This window comes from Octodon degus, unplaced genomic scaffold, assembly GCF_000260255.1.
Source record: "Octodon degus isolate 3935 unplaced genomic scaffold, OctDeg1.0 scaffold00076, whole genome shotgun sequence".
In the NCBI taxonomy this organism is placed as follows: Eukaryota; Metazoa; Chordata; class Mammalia; order Rodentia; family Octodontidae; genus Octodon; species Octodon degus.
Window position 1 is genome coordinate 402567 of NW_004524652.1, and position 11522 is coordinate 414088.

The 11522-nt window shown below is 45.4% G+C and overlaps 1 protein-coding gene across 5 annotated transcripts in view; it reads left to right on the forward strand.

The window, feature by feature from the left end:
• The window catches only part of Golga3 (golgin A3), a 55427-nt gene that overhangs the window by 38402 nt on the left and 5503 nt on the right, over positions 1-11522 (forward strand). For all 5 annotated transcript variants that reach the window (XM_023720496.1, XM_023720498.1, XM_023720495.1 and 2 more), the window contains exons 19-23: positions 488-627; positions 1213-1345; positions 7366-7488; positions 8508-8669; positions 9745-9908. In XM_023720496.1, coding sequence (XP_023576264.1) covers positions 488-627; positions 1213-1345; positions 7366-7488; positions 8508-8669; positions 9745-9908 — 722 coding nt within the window. The remainder of the gene's footprint in view (positions 1-487; positions 628-1212; positions 1346-7365; positions 7489-8507; positions 8670-9744; positions 9909-11522) is intronic.

Below are 11522 nucleotides of genomic sequence, written 5' to 3' on the forward strand. Positions count from 1 at the left end.
GACCTTAGAAGGCTAGGGCCAAAATGTTGGCTTTCCTTGTATCCCTCCTTTTTCTCTAATTTTGGTCTGCAAACTTAGGTTGTTAACCATCCATCACCTAAATGTTTTGAATACTATTGAGAATTAGCTTTCCCCTTGGAAAACTTGACAAAAATTTGTGTTATCTCAGAAAAGCATTAAAACTTCAGAAAGGAGCCTACTTACACGATAATAGGTTTATTAAAGGTAACTAGTATGATGGAAAAGTAAATTGCTCAAGAATAAACAAAGTTAACTGGAAAGATGGAAGTATTTGACAATCATTAATTAATGCACTCATCAAGTGGACACTAGCAACTACATCCTGTTTGCTTGTGGCATACTGGGCATTGTATTAGGCACCCTCAGGCCTTTGGGGAACTTGTGTGGAGTGTTTGGTACCCATAAAGCCTCAGGGGCCCCTCAGAGCACCTTGTATGGGTAATACCAACTTCCTCCTCCTTTATAGGTGACTGCTGTCAAGGTGGAAGCAGGCCATAACCGCCGCCACTTCAAGGCAGCCACCCTGGAGCTCAGCGAGGTGAAGAAAGAGCTGCAGGCCAAGGAGCACCTGGTACAGACTCTGCAGACTGAGGCTGCTGAGCTGCAGTGAGTGACAGGCCTCTGGGTGGCCATCTGCCTGGTGAAGGGACCTGCTAGTGGCCAGGCTGCCATGGTCTCCTGCCTGTGATTCACTCAGCACTTGGCAACTTTTACCAAACTGCTTTAGTGACTGATCAAAGGAGAGGCCACCCAACTCCCATCCCATGAAGCCTCATTGCCCTGGTGCACTTCTGCCTTACTCATCCTCCCTGGGACAGGGATCTGCATGACCACTCACCCTGAGGACTGTGTCCTGGGCACTTAGAGGTCCTTGTTGCTGCACACTAGCACAGCATCAACTTGGACACACTGGGGCATGGCCAGGCCTGGGGGTGTGTTGTATCCACACAATGGCCCTGGAGTCCTCTAACCACTCTGGTCTGGGAATGGGCGCTCACACTTACCCTGAGTGGTACAGAGCTTGTCTTCCAGAAGGTGTTTTCAGGGCCTGAGGGAGTATTATAAGTACCATCTGCAGCCTGAGGGGAACATTCAAGCTCACCAGAGTAGCTGCAACCCACAGGCCACATCCAGAATGGAGGGCAAGCAGGAAAGACGCTGTCAATTCATTCTTACCTTTTTTAATGTCAGGATTCGGGAAGGAAAACAATCCCAGGAGATAGCACAGTTCCAGGTGAACCTGACAGAGGCCCGCACCCAGCTCCAGCTCCTGCAGCAGCAGCTGGATGAGCAGCTGAGCCAGCAGCCTGCAGGGAGCCAAGAGGTGACTGTTGGGCCCCTGACTCCAAGCCCTGTGTGCTCAAAAAGGAATCTTTATGTTTGCTAAATATTAAAAGATTAAGGGATGGGGATATAGTTCAGTGACACAAGCACCTGCTTGGCAAGCACAAGGTTCTGAGTTCAATTCCCAATCAAAAAAATAGATAAGCAAAAATAGCATACAGCTATGTTCTAGCATAAGAGCACTGATAGGTTTTTCAGGTGCCTGGCACAGCAGAGAAACAGGCAAAAGGAAAAGGGGAAAGGGGCTTTATTATCTTTGAGGGCACAGAGAGAATATGGGAAAGATAGAAATTCTCTCAGTTGGAACAAAGGGAGGCTGAGGCTTTTATGTCCTTCCGCCAAGGGTGGAGTTTGAAGGGGATGTCTAGATATACCTCAGGAGCTGACTGTAGGTCTTCCCTGAGGTGGCAGGAAGGGAGAAAGGAAATTGTACCCTGGGCTGAGTTGGAGAAGAAGCGGGGAGGTGTTCTTGGGGAGATGGGCTTTTGTTTTAAGGGCTTCAGCCATATTAGATGACCACCATAGTAGTTTTAGCAATTCATACTAGTGCCAAAATCTATCATTCCTGTCTTTTGGTTGTTATAAAAGGGGCCATGTGTCTCCTAGACTGCTTCCTGCTGAATGGGAGTGTTGTCTCAGGGGTAAGGAGAGCTGACAGTACAGTGGTTCACGCCTATGTAGAAGTTAGTGCCAGGTGTCTCAGCTAGAACTAGAAGTTCTTTTTATTTATTTATTTGGGTGTGTGGGTGTGTGGGTGTGTGTGTGTGTGGCCAGCTCAGCCCACCAGGGGGCGGGGCTGGCTGGCATGTGGTGCTGGGGGATTGAACTGCGGTCCCTGTGCTTTGCTGTGCTTTGCTAAGCTTGTTCTAAGTAGGTGCTTTAGACCACTGAGCCATCTCACCAGCCCCTAGAAGTTCTTCATTGGTGAAGACTCACATCCAAGATTGAAGGAGCCTTGTAAAAAGTTTAAAAAGACAGCATGTTATGAGTATATGTCATCATGTTTGAAGGACACAGGAAAGGAACCAAGAGGGGAATCTATGATCAGAATGTGTGATTTTTATCATGACCATGTTAAAGAGGAGGAGTATCAATATATTGATGGAGTAGGCTGGGTTTTGAGATTAGCAGCAAGGGTTTGGCTGAAGAAGTGAGGACTATCGCTGAACTCTTGAGGCAGGACTGTCTGTGTGAGCTGTTGAGATCAAAGAGTGTCTGGGTCAGTCCATGTGAAGGTGAAAAGGTCTTAGAAATCTGGGTATAAAGGAAGGGTGAAGAAGGCATCTTTAAGGTCTAGGAAAGTAGGGTGATTAGTGGAAAGAGGGATATGAGAGAGTGTGGTGTACGGGTTTGACACCACTGGGTGAATAGGAGTAATGACATTATTAATAATTTTGAGATCTTGAACTAAATGACAGGAGCCATTAGGTTAGAGTACAGGAAAAATGAGGGTATTAGATGGCGAGTGGGCCTTTTTAAGAAAACTGCTGGTGAGGTGGAAAATGATGGACTTGAGTCTCTTGATGTTTGGGAGCTATTATATATTGCGGAATATAGGGAAACACTGTGGGATCTCTGAGGCATGTTAATACAGGAACAGCATGTGTGGCCCAAGTGGGACTGGAAGTGTCTCAGTATACGGTTGACAAGGGAAGAGGGAGGGAGGAGCTGGCTGTGCATTGAGGTTGGGTTTGTAGGATGTGCACTGTGGGGGAGAGAGGTGAGAGAGAATTGGAGCTTTTGGAGGAGGCCTCTCCCCATGAGAGGTAGGGGACAGGTTGGGACCACAAGGAAATTACGAGTGAAGCACAGTGTCTGAAGTCAACAAGGAATGGGCCTCTCTGAAGGGATCATGTAGGTCGGCCATCAGCACCCACTATGGAGACTATAGAGCTAATGTAAAGATTTTAGAACTCAGGAAGAACACTATATGTGGGCTCTATGTGAGCAAGAAAAGAGTTTTTTACCTGAGATGTCCAGCGAGACTTGGGACTCTGACAAAGTTGTCTCGACATGGGCCATGGAACCCAAGCTCTGTTGTTGCTCTTCAGCACCAAGACCAAGCAGGTCAAGTATATGGGTCTGGCTGTAGCAAGTTTCCTGTGAGGGCAGGGAATTGTATGACTTACCCACTCTCTGGCGGACAAGGCAGTCACATTTCCAATGACCCTCAAGCTTGTAGATGTCCCAGTGATGGCTGCAGGTTGGGGCAGGCTTGTGCCCAGTGTCCTTTTTCACTGCACGTAAAACCATCCAAGAAGGGCTTCAGTGGCAGAGTTGTTCAGGCTCAGCATTACCATGTTAAAATCCTGCTTTGATGGGAGTCTCAAGTGTCGCAGCCAAAAGCTGACATGTGTATAGTTAATTTTTGGTCTCTATTATTAAATACATGCTAAAGTTAGATTAAATAAGTTTTTCATTAGGGGTTGAGGGCTGATATCTGTTTTTTTAGCTTGGAATGAGTGTCAGGAGCAGATCGGGATATAAAATAGGAAATAATAACAGTTGTTTTTTCAGGAGAAACTGGATCTACATTAGTATATTTAGTTTGGAGCAATACACTTGATGATTAGCAGGGTTTTTCTGCATTTAGTACAGGGTCTACAGGGGCTCACTATGTAGATCGGACTCATAGTGATTCTCCTCTTTGCAGCCACCCAAGTGCTGCAAATACAGGCGCACTCCACCATGCCAGTCTCAGTCACCGTCTCAGTGTGCCCTGCAGGCGGGACCAGCACAGTGCTTCAGGTATCAAACCCTGGCTCTGTGCTCTGCCTAAGCAGGTGCTTTAGTCCACTGAGCTACAGGACGGCCCCAATTATTAGAATTTTAGGGCCAGGGAGATGGCTCAGTAGAATAAGCGCTTGCCTGGCAAGCACAAGGGCCTGAGTTCAATCCACAGTTCCACAATAAATAAATAAATAAATCTGAAAGAAAATTCACATCGGTATGTTTAGAAGGCATGAAATATGTAATACCAAGCATCTTTTATAAGAAAACCTTATTTTAATTTTTTGAAAAAAATTTTGTTTTAACCAATGACCAAATTGTTGGGGGTGACTTTTAAGATTATTGGGGTCTCTTCATTGATGAACAAAGGTTGGCCACCCTTTTCCACCAATCAAGAGTCCTGTTTAATAATGTCTCCCCATTTTAATGATTTTTATTTTATTATAAACTAATTTTAATTTAATTATAAACTAATTTTAATTTAATTATAAACAGCTGGTAACTCAGGAGAAAGTATGCTTTTAAGTCTTTTTTTTTTTTTTTTTGCGGAACCAGGGATTGAACTCAGGCCCTTGCGCTTGCCAGGGAAGTGCTTATTCCACTGAGCCATCTCCCCAACCCCAAGTCTATATTTTAGAGCTCACATAAAAAGGAACAGCTGTTTATAGGATGCCATAAAAACAAACAAGGGCAGGACACATGGACATCTTTGTAAGAGTGCACTCAAATATATTTTTGGCCGGGTTAAATTATGATGACCTTTTTTAGGTTTGTAATTATGAGAAACTAGTCAGAACTGTTGTAGGTCAATTAGTAAAGATTTCTTATAAGAATTTGGAAAAAAGTAAAAGCCTCTTATTTATAGTTAATATATATGTTTATGTCTAATATAGTGTATCAGGTTTGAGTGAGAGCAAGCACACTGAGCAGAGCGAAAGGATTAGGCCCAGCACAGTGAGCAGCACTGACTATGTGTAAGTCTCAGCCTTGTAGGCTGGCAGTAAGAGAAGCTGTGCTGTTTATTGTGGCTGTGTAGACTATAAAGGGGGCTAAGGGTTGGGAGGGATGAGGGGAGAAGGAGGGGAGCAGCAGTCTCAACTGAAAAGGGCAGTGTGCTCTCTCGGGGCTGATATATTGTCACTAGCTTGATGGATACCAGAGGGAGGGGCACATGCTGTTGGGGAAAAATGTGTTATTATTTTTTTGGAGTGAGATGTCTGGAGTAAAAAAAGACTGTGATTGGATTGTACTTTGTTTTAAAGTAAAAAACCTGAAAGAAAAAAGAGACTGTGGTTAAGGGGGTCAGGCAGCAAGGAACGTAAGACCAGCTGCAAGTTGAGAGGTCAGAAGGTAAAGCAGCGGCTACAGCACAGGTACTTGGAGGAGGGGGTTGTAGGAGTCTTTAGTGGGGCACGTGGCAGCTGCTGTGGCAGGAACAGGGGCTCTGACCTGACTGAGGGAGATCGTTAGACGGGAGAGTTGTCCTTGGTTTAAGTGACTGGGGAGAGATAGGGATGAGGAAGTAATAACAGGGTGAGAGGCTGCAGTGGGGGAAAGGACGGGGGTGGTGAGGCTGGAAGCTTTATAGACTCCAGTGGAGGAGGCCAAGGAGTTGCAATGGAGAGGCTAGAGGGAGCAAAGACCAGCACAGCATCTTTTAGAGAATCTGAGGAAGAAGAGGGAGAGGCCTTGGGTGGAACAGTGCCAGTTAAGAGTATCTGAGAGATGGCTCAGTGGTCTAAAGCACCTACTTGAAACAGGCTTGGCAAAGCACAGGGACCGCGGTTCGATCCCCAGCACCACATGCCAGCCAGACCCGCCCCCTGGTGGGCTGAGCTGGCCACACACACACACACAAATAAATGTAATAAATAAAAATAAATATTAAAAAAAAAAAAAAAAAAAAAGAGTATCTGGGTCCCTTTATAATGTTGAGGGAGTGAAGGACGTGTTCTCAAAGAGAAAAAAGCCCGAATATAGGGGATTTTCTGCCACTTGCTGGTGAGGTTATACAAGTTTTTTGTTTTTTGTTGGGATTTTTTTTTGGAACCAGGGATTGAACTCAGGCCCTTGCACTTAGCAGGCAAGCGTTTTTTCTACTGAGCCATCTCCCTGGCCCCTATACAAGTTTTTTAAACTTTGGAGAATTAGTGGATCAGAAGTTTTTTCCATAGGCCACTGGGTTTTACCATTGAATTTATATTGTGGCCAAGCTGTCTGACAGTAGAAGATTAATCACTTTGGTTTTATGGCCTCCCAGAGACTGAGGGAGCCGAGATTACAGACCAGGCATCCCCGTGGAGTGTCTTTTGGGGGCTGAGAATGAATATTTCCCATGACAATGGCAGGGGAATGTTCAGAGTGAAAGGTATACACCCAAGGAGAGAACAATTCTCCCGAGCGACCAAATTAAGGCTGAACTGACTTTTAAGCCCAGGGAGAGGCCGTCACCAGCTCTCAAAGCTAAGAAGAGTGTAAGTGAAGTCCCCAAACCTTGGTCCTTCCAGCTGTCATCAAGGGGGAATTCCTGGGGGTGTTACCAGGGACAGTTAAATTTCCAGACACAGGGCCCCATGAATTTCCAAAGACAGCAGGGGAGTGCTCTAAGGGAAGGATATACACCCAAGGCAAAGTGAGGCAAAGAGAAGAGAACAAACCCCTGAAGGAGAGAACCAGAAGCCAGAGAGTTCAACCTTCCTGTGAGATGTGAGATGGACTAGTGTTGCATGCAAGCTAGCAATGGAAAATAGGCAGATCCTGGAGGAGAGCTCAGTCGATAGGCTCAGAACTGGGGGTTTTGGCCCCCAGGAGCCTCACACACTGTGTATCTGTCTGAGTCACAACACAGCAATATGATAGGTTTTCTCAGGCGCCTGGTGCAGCAGAGGAACAGGAAGAAGGAAAAGGGGCTTTATTATCTTTGAGGACACTGAGAGAACGGGGAAGATAGAAATTCTCTCAGTTGGAACAAAGGGAGGCTGAGGCTTTTATGGCCTTTCGCCAGGGTTAGAATTTGAAGGGGATGTCTAGATATACCTGAGGAGCTGACTGAGGGTCTTCCCTGAGGCGGCAGGAAGGGAGAAAGGAAATTGTACCCTGGGCTGAGTTGGAGAAGAAGGGGGGAGGTGTTCTTGGGGAGATGGGCTTTTGTTTTAAGGGCTTCAACCATATTAGATGACCACCTTAATGATTTCAACAATTCATACTAGGGCCAAAACCTATCAAGCACCACTTTATAATTTTTTTGCTCATGTAATTTTTCCCCTTCAGATGGAAAATCTCAAGTGGGAACTGGATCAGAAGGAGCGGGAGCTCCAGTCCTTGAAGCAGCAGTTGGACCTATCAGAACAGCAGGGAAGGAAAGAACTGGAAGGAACACAGCAGCTGCTACAGGTGTCTGTTTCTGGGCTCTGGTGGCACTTGTGGCAGATGTCTGTCCCCTGAATCAGTGTCTTACTTTTCTCTCATTGGCAGGACAAAATACCCAACACCCAAAATTAAGGAAGGAAAGGTTTATTTATTAGCTCACAATTTGTGGAGGTTTCAGTCCATACTTGGCTGGCTCTAAGGCAGAGTGGTACGTGGAAGAGGGCAGTTGTTCAAGGCAATGGAAAATAGCAAAAAGCAGAGGGAGGATCAGCAGCTGTGGCAGCTAGCAAGCCTCTTTCCCTTCCTTAATTTATGTGCAGATTATCTGGTTCAGGGCAGGTGTAGGACTCACACCCATAATCCAGCATTGGATCATGAATGAATCACAAGTTCTAGAAGCCTGCCCCAATGACTGCATGAGGATTTGAGGTGACAGCTAGACACAAACCATAACAGTCAGCTTCTGTGCAACGACTTGAGTCAGAGTCCTTCCTTGAGTGGAAGCACTTGCTAAGATTCCTCATGTGGAAGGGAATGACCACAGTCACAGTTGGAGCTCATTTATTCCCATGAATAGTTACGTTCTTGGAACTGGTGGTAGAAGGCAACCAGATGGATGCTGCTGCTTCTTGGGTATAGCTCTGGAGTTGGAGATATTGGGGTGTGAGTGTTACTGGGCCCATCAGTCTTGGTGGGTAGAGAGGAAGCTGCTGAAATGGAGACTTCTCACATTTCATCCTATAAAAATAAGTCCAGGGCCCCTCAATTCAGGAAAATACAGAAACTATTCTCTTTCCAATAAAAACTTTCCTTTACAAAAAAACAAACTGGAGCTGGGGAGATGGCTCAGTAGAATAAGTGCTTCCCTGGCAAGTGCAAGGGCCTGAGTTCAATCCACAGTTCCACCAAAAAATAAAAAAATAAAATAAGTTTTTAAAAACCCTAAAAATAAAAGTCACTCTGCTAGAAGTAACATATGAACTAAGGTCTCAGCTATGTTTCAGATCTTTTTGCTTTTAAAAATCTGTATTCACTCTCCATAGAATATCAGATGTGAGCTGGAGATGGTGCAGGAAGACCTGTCTGTGACTCAGAAGGATAAATTCATGCTCCAAGCGAAAGTGTCTGAGCTAAAAAACAACATGAAGACTCTGCTTCAGCAAAACCAGCAGCTCCACCAGGATCTTCGCCGAGGTGTGGCCAAGGTAGGGCTCAGGCCTGTGTGTCCTGGGCTAACAGAGATGTGTGTGAAATGAATGATAGTGGTAGATTCTGCTTGGACACCAGGCCAAATCATTTTATTTTACTGCCTTGTTTCTTTAATGAATCCAAATGCCATTTTATTGTTGTAGTTAACTTTGTAACCCAGAAGAGAGTGTGGCTGTTGTAGAGTGGCCCTACTATCCTGCACAGTAGACTTGTGGCTCAGGTCAGCCTCCAGGCTACATTGCCAGCCCTGCTCAAGTGTCAGCATGGCAGCAGGTTTCTACTCAGTGCACGTGAGTGTCAGTAATGGGAAGAGGCAAAGAGCTTTCTCTGACCCAGGGTTATTTTGTGACACTGGCTGTCTGTCAAAGTTGTATGTCCTAGCTGGGTGCAGTGGTGCTGGCCTTTAGGCCCCTATCTCAAAAAGTGCTAGGAATGTAGTTCCCTGGGATCAGTTTCCTTGAAGAAAGGGAAAAAAGCTATCTATTGTAGAGAAGAGAATCTATTAATTGGGAACACTACTTAATTTCTTAGGAAAGCTCAGAGTAGAAACTATGCCTGGGAAGCTGCCTGAACTTCATTTTAGGGCCCAGTCACATCCTCTTTGAATGTCCAGACATAGGACATTTGTGCTTTTTATGTGCATTACAAATAAAGCTTTGCTACCCTATGATCACCCCACCTACCTTCTTTCCTTCTTTTTCTTTTTCTTTTTTTTTTTTTTTTTTTTTTGTACTAGAGATTAAACCTAGGGCCTTTGTACCAAATTACATCCCTATTGCCTTCCCTCCTTTTAATTATTTTTATTTTGGTACAGAGTTTTGTTAAGCTGCTAAACTGCTTAAACCAGACTCAAATTTCTGTTTTTCCTGTCTGAGCCTACCAAAGTGCTGGGACTGCAGGCTTGTGCCGCCATACCCAGCTTACACAGTGTTTCCTGAACTCCTGTGATGGTCAGACTGTGCTGATATAAAGACCAGGGCGGTGCCCTCCCAGGGCTCCCCATCAGGCAGGCACCCATCTAATTGAGGGTGGAGGTACTGACTGGGGTAGCTAACATACTTTTACAAACAGAGGAAAGAACCGAAGAGTGAAGCCAGCCCCTCCAGCCCAGCAACACCCATCAAGATCCCCGACTGCCCTGTCCCAGCCTCGCTGCTCGAAGAGCTGCTGAGGCCTCCGCCTGCCGTCAGCAAGGAGCCCCTTAAGAACCTGAACAGCTGTCTGCAACAGCTCAGGTATGCCTCTGTACCCACTGCATTAGCTGTGAAGATCTGGCAGGGTTGGGTGGGAAGAGCTGCTCATGGCAGGAGGCAGCCTTGCTAGGGTGGGCTCTGTTGAGCTCAGTGGTATCATTGTGCTGGGGTAGAAATGGTGGCAGGAATGAGGAAAAGATGAGCAAAAAAGACAAGATCTGGATTAGGTGTTGGCTCCTCTGCCTGGTTGGCAAAAATAATACCCCACCCCACCCCACCCCCGCCAAAAATAATAAGGACCTTTATTTGTTTTTGTTTAATTTTATTTATTTATGTGTGTGTGTGTGTGTGTGTGTGTGTGGCCAGCTCAGCCCACCAGGGGGGCGGGGCTGGCTGGCATGTGGTGCTGGGGGATTGAACCGCGGTCCCTGTGCTTTGCTAAGCTTGTTCTAAGTAGGTGCTTTAGACCACTGAGCCATCTCACCAGCCCAGGACCTTTATTTGTACCTTTACTAAGTTGCAAGACACAAGGTTGCCTAGTGACTAATAGCCCACAGTATCCAGGCAGGATTTTTTTTTTTTTTTTAAGAATGAGGTAGTTTGGGGGCCCAGGGGATGGCTCAGTAGGATAAGTGCTTGACTGGCAAACGCAAGGATCTGAGTTCAATCCCCGGTTCCACCAAAAAAAAAAAAGAATGAGGTAGTTTGACTGCTTTAGGCAGTGAAGCTCCCAAAATATTTCTCTTTTTTGTTTTGTTGTGTGAGTGATGGGTGTTTTGTTGTAGTTGGAGAAGCTGTGTTTGGAGAATACTGTAGAAGATCTTTTTATTTTTGATGACAGTCTAAAGATTTTTGCTGGGCTGGTGAGATGGCTCAGTGGTCTAAGGCACCTACTTAGAACAAGCTTAGCAAACCACTGGGACCGCGGTTCAATCCCCAACACCACATGCCAGCCAGCCCCGCCCCCTGGTGGGCTGAGCTGGCCACACACACACAAAATAAATAAATGTAAATAAAATAAATAAATAGTGGAATTAAAAAAAAAAAAAAGATTTTTAGGGGGCCTGGGCCTAGCTCAGTCCTTTAAGTGGCTGCTTCCACAAAGCTGTCAGCCTCAGGTGGCTGGAGTTCGAACCTCAGAACTCTCCCGCTGGCCAAACGTGCCCTGAAGGCATGCGAGGAACAAAAAAAAAAAAAAACGATTTTTGCTATTTATATTTAGCAGTTTGACCCTAAATAGTCTAATAGTCCATAACAGTAGTAAGTTGTAAGTATAGGTGTTAAGATCTATTCCTGGTGGGGCCGGGGAGATGGCTCAGTGGAATAAGCACTTCCCTGGCAAGCGCAAGGGCCTGAGTTCAATCCCCGGTTCTGCCAAAAAAAAAAAAAAAAAGATCTATTTCTGGTAGAATGGCCCTTTGTATCTCTTCAGGTGGGCCTTTGTAGCTGCCCTACCTGGAGGCCATCCACACTTGCATTTGAGAAGCCCTTTAAAATGGTTTTCTTTAATTAATTTGTATTTTAACCCAATATTTTTTAAATAATTTAAAAAATTTTATCAAAAGAAGAATGACCAGTTGAGTGATATGAAAGTCTGGAGTGATTTAAACAATGGTTTGGGTGGATTGAATTATAACTTTGATTTTTTTTTATAAA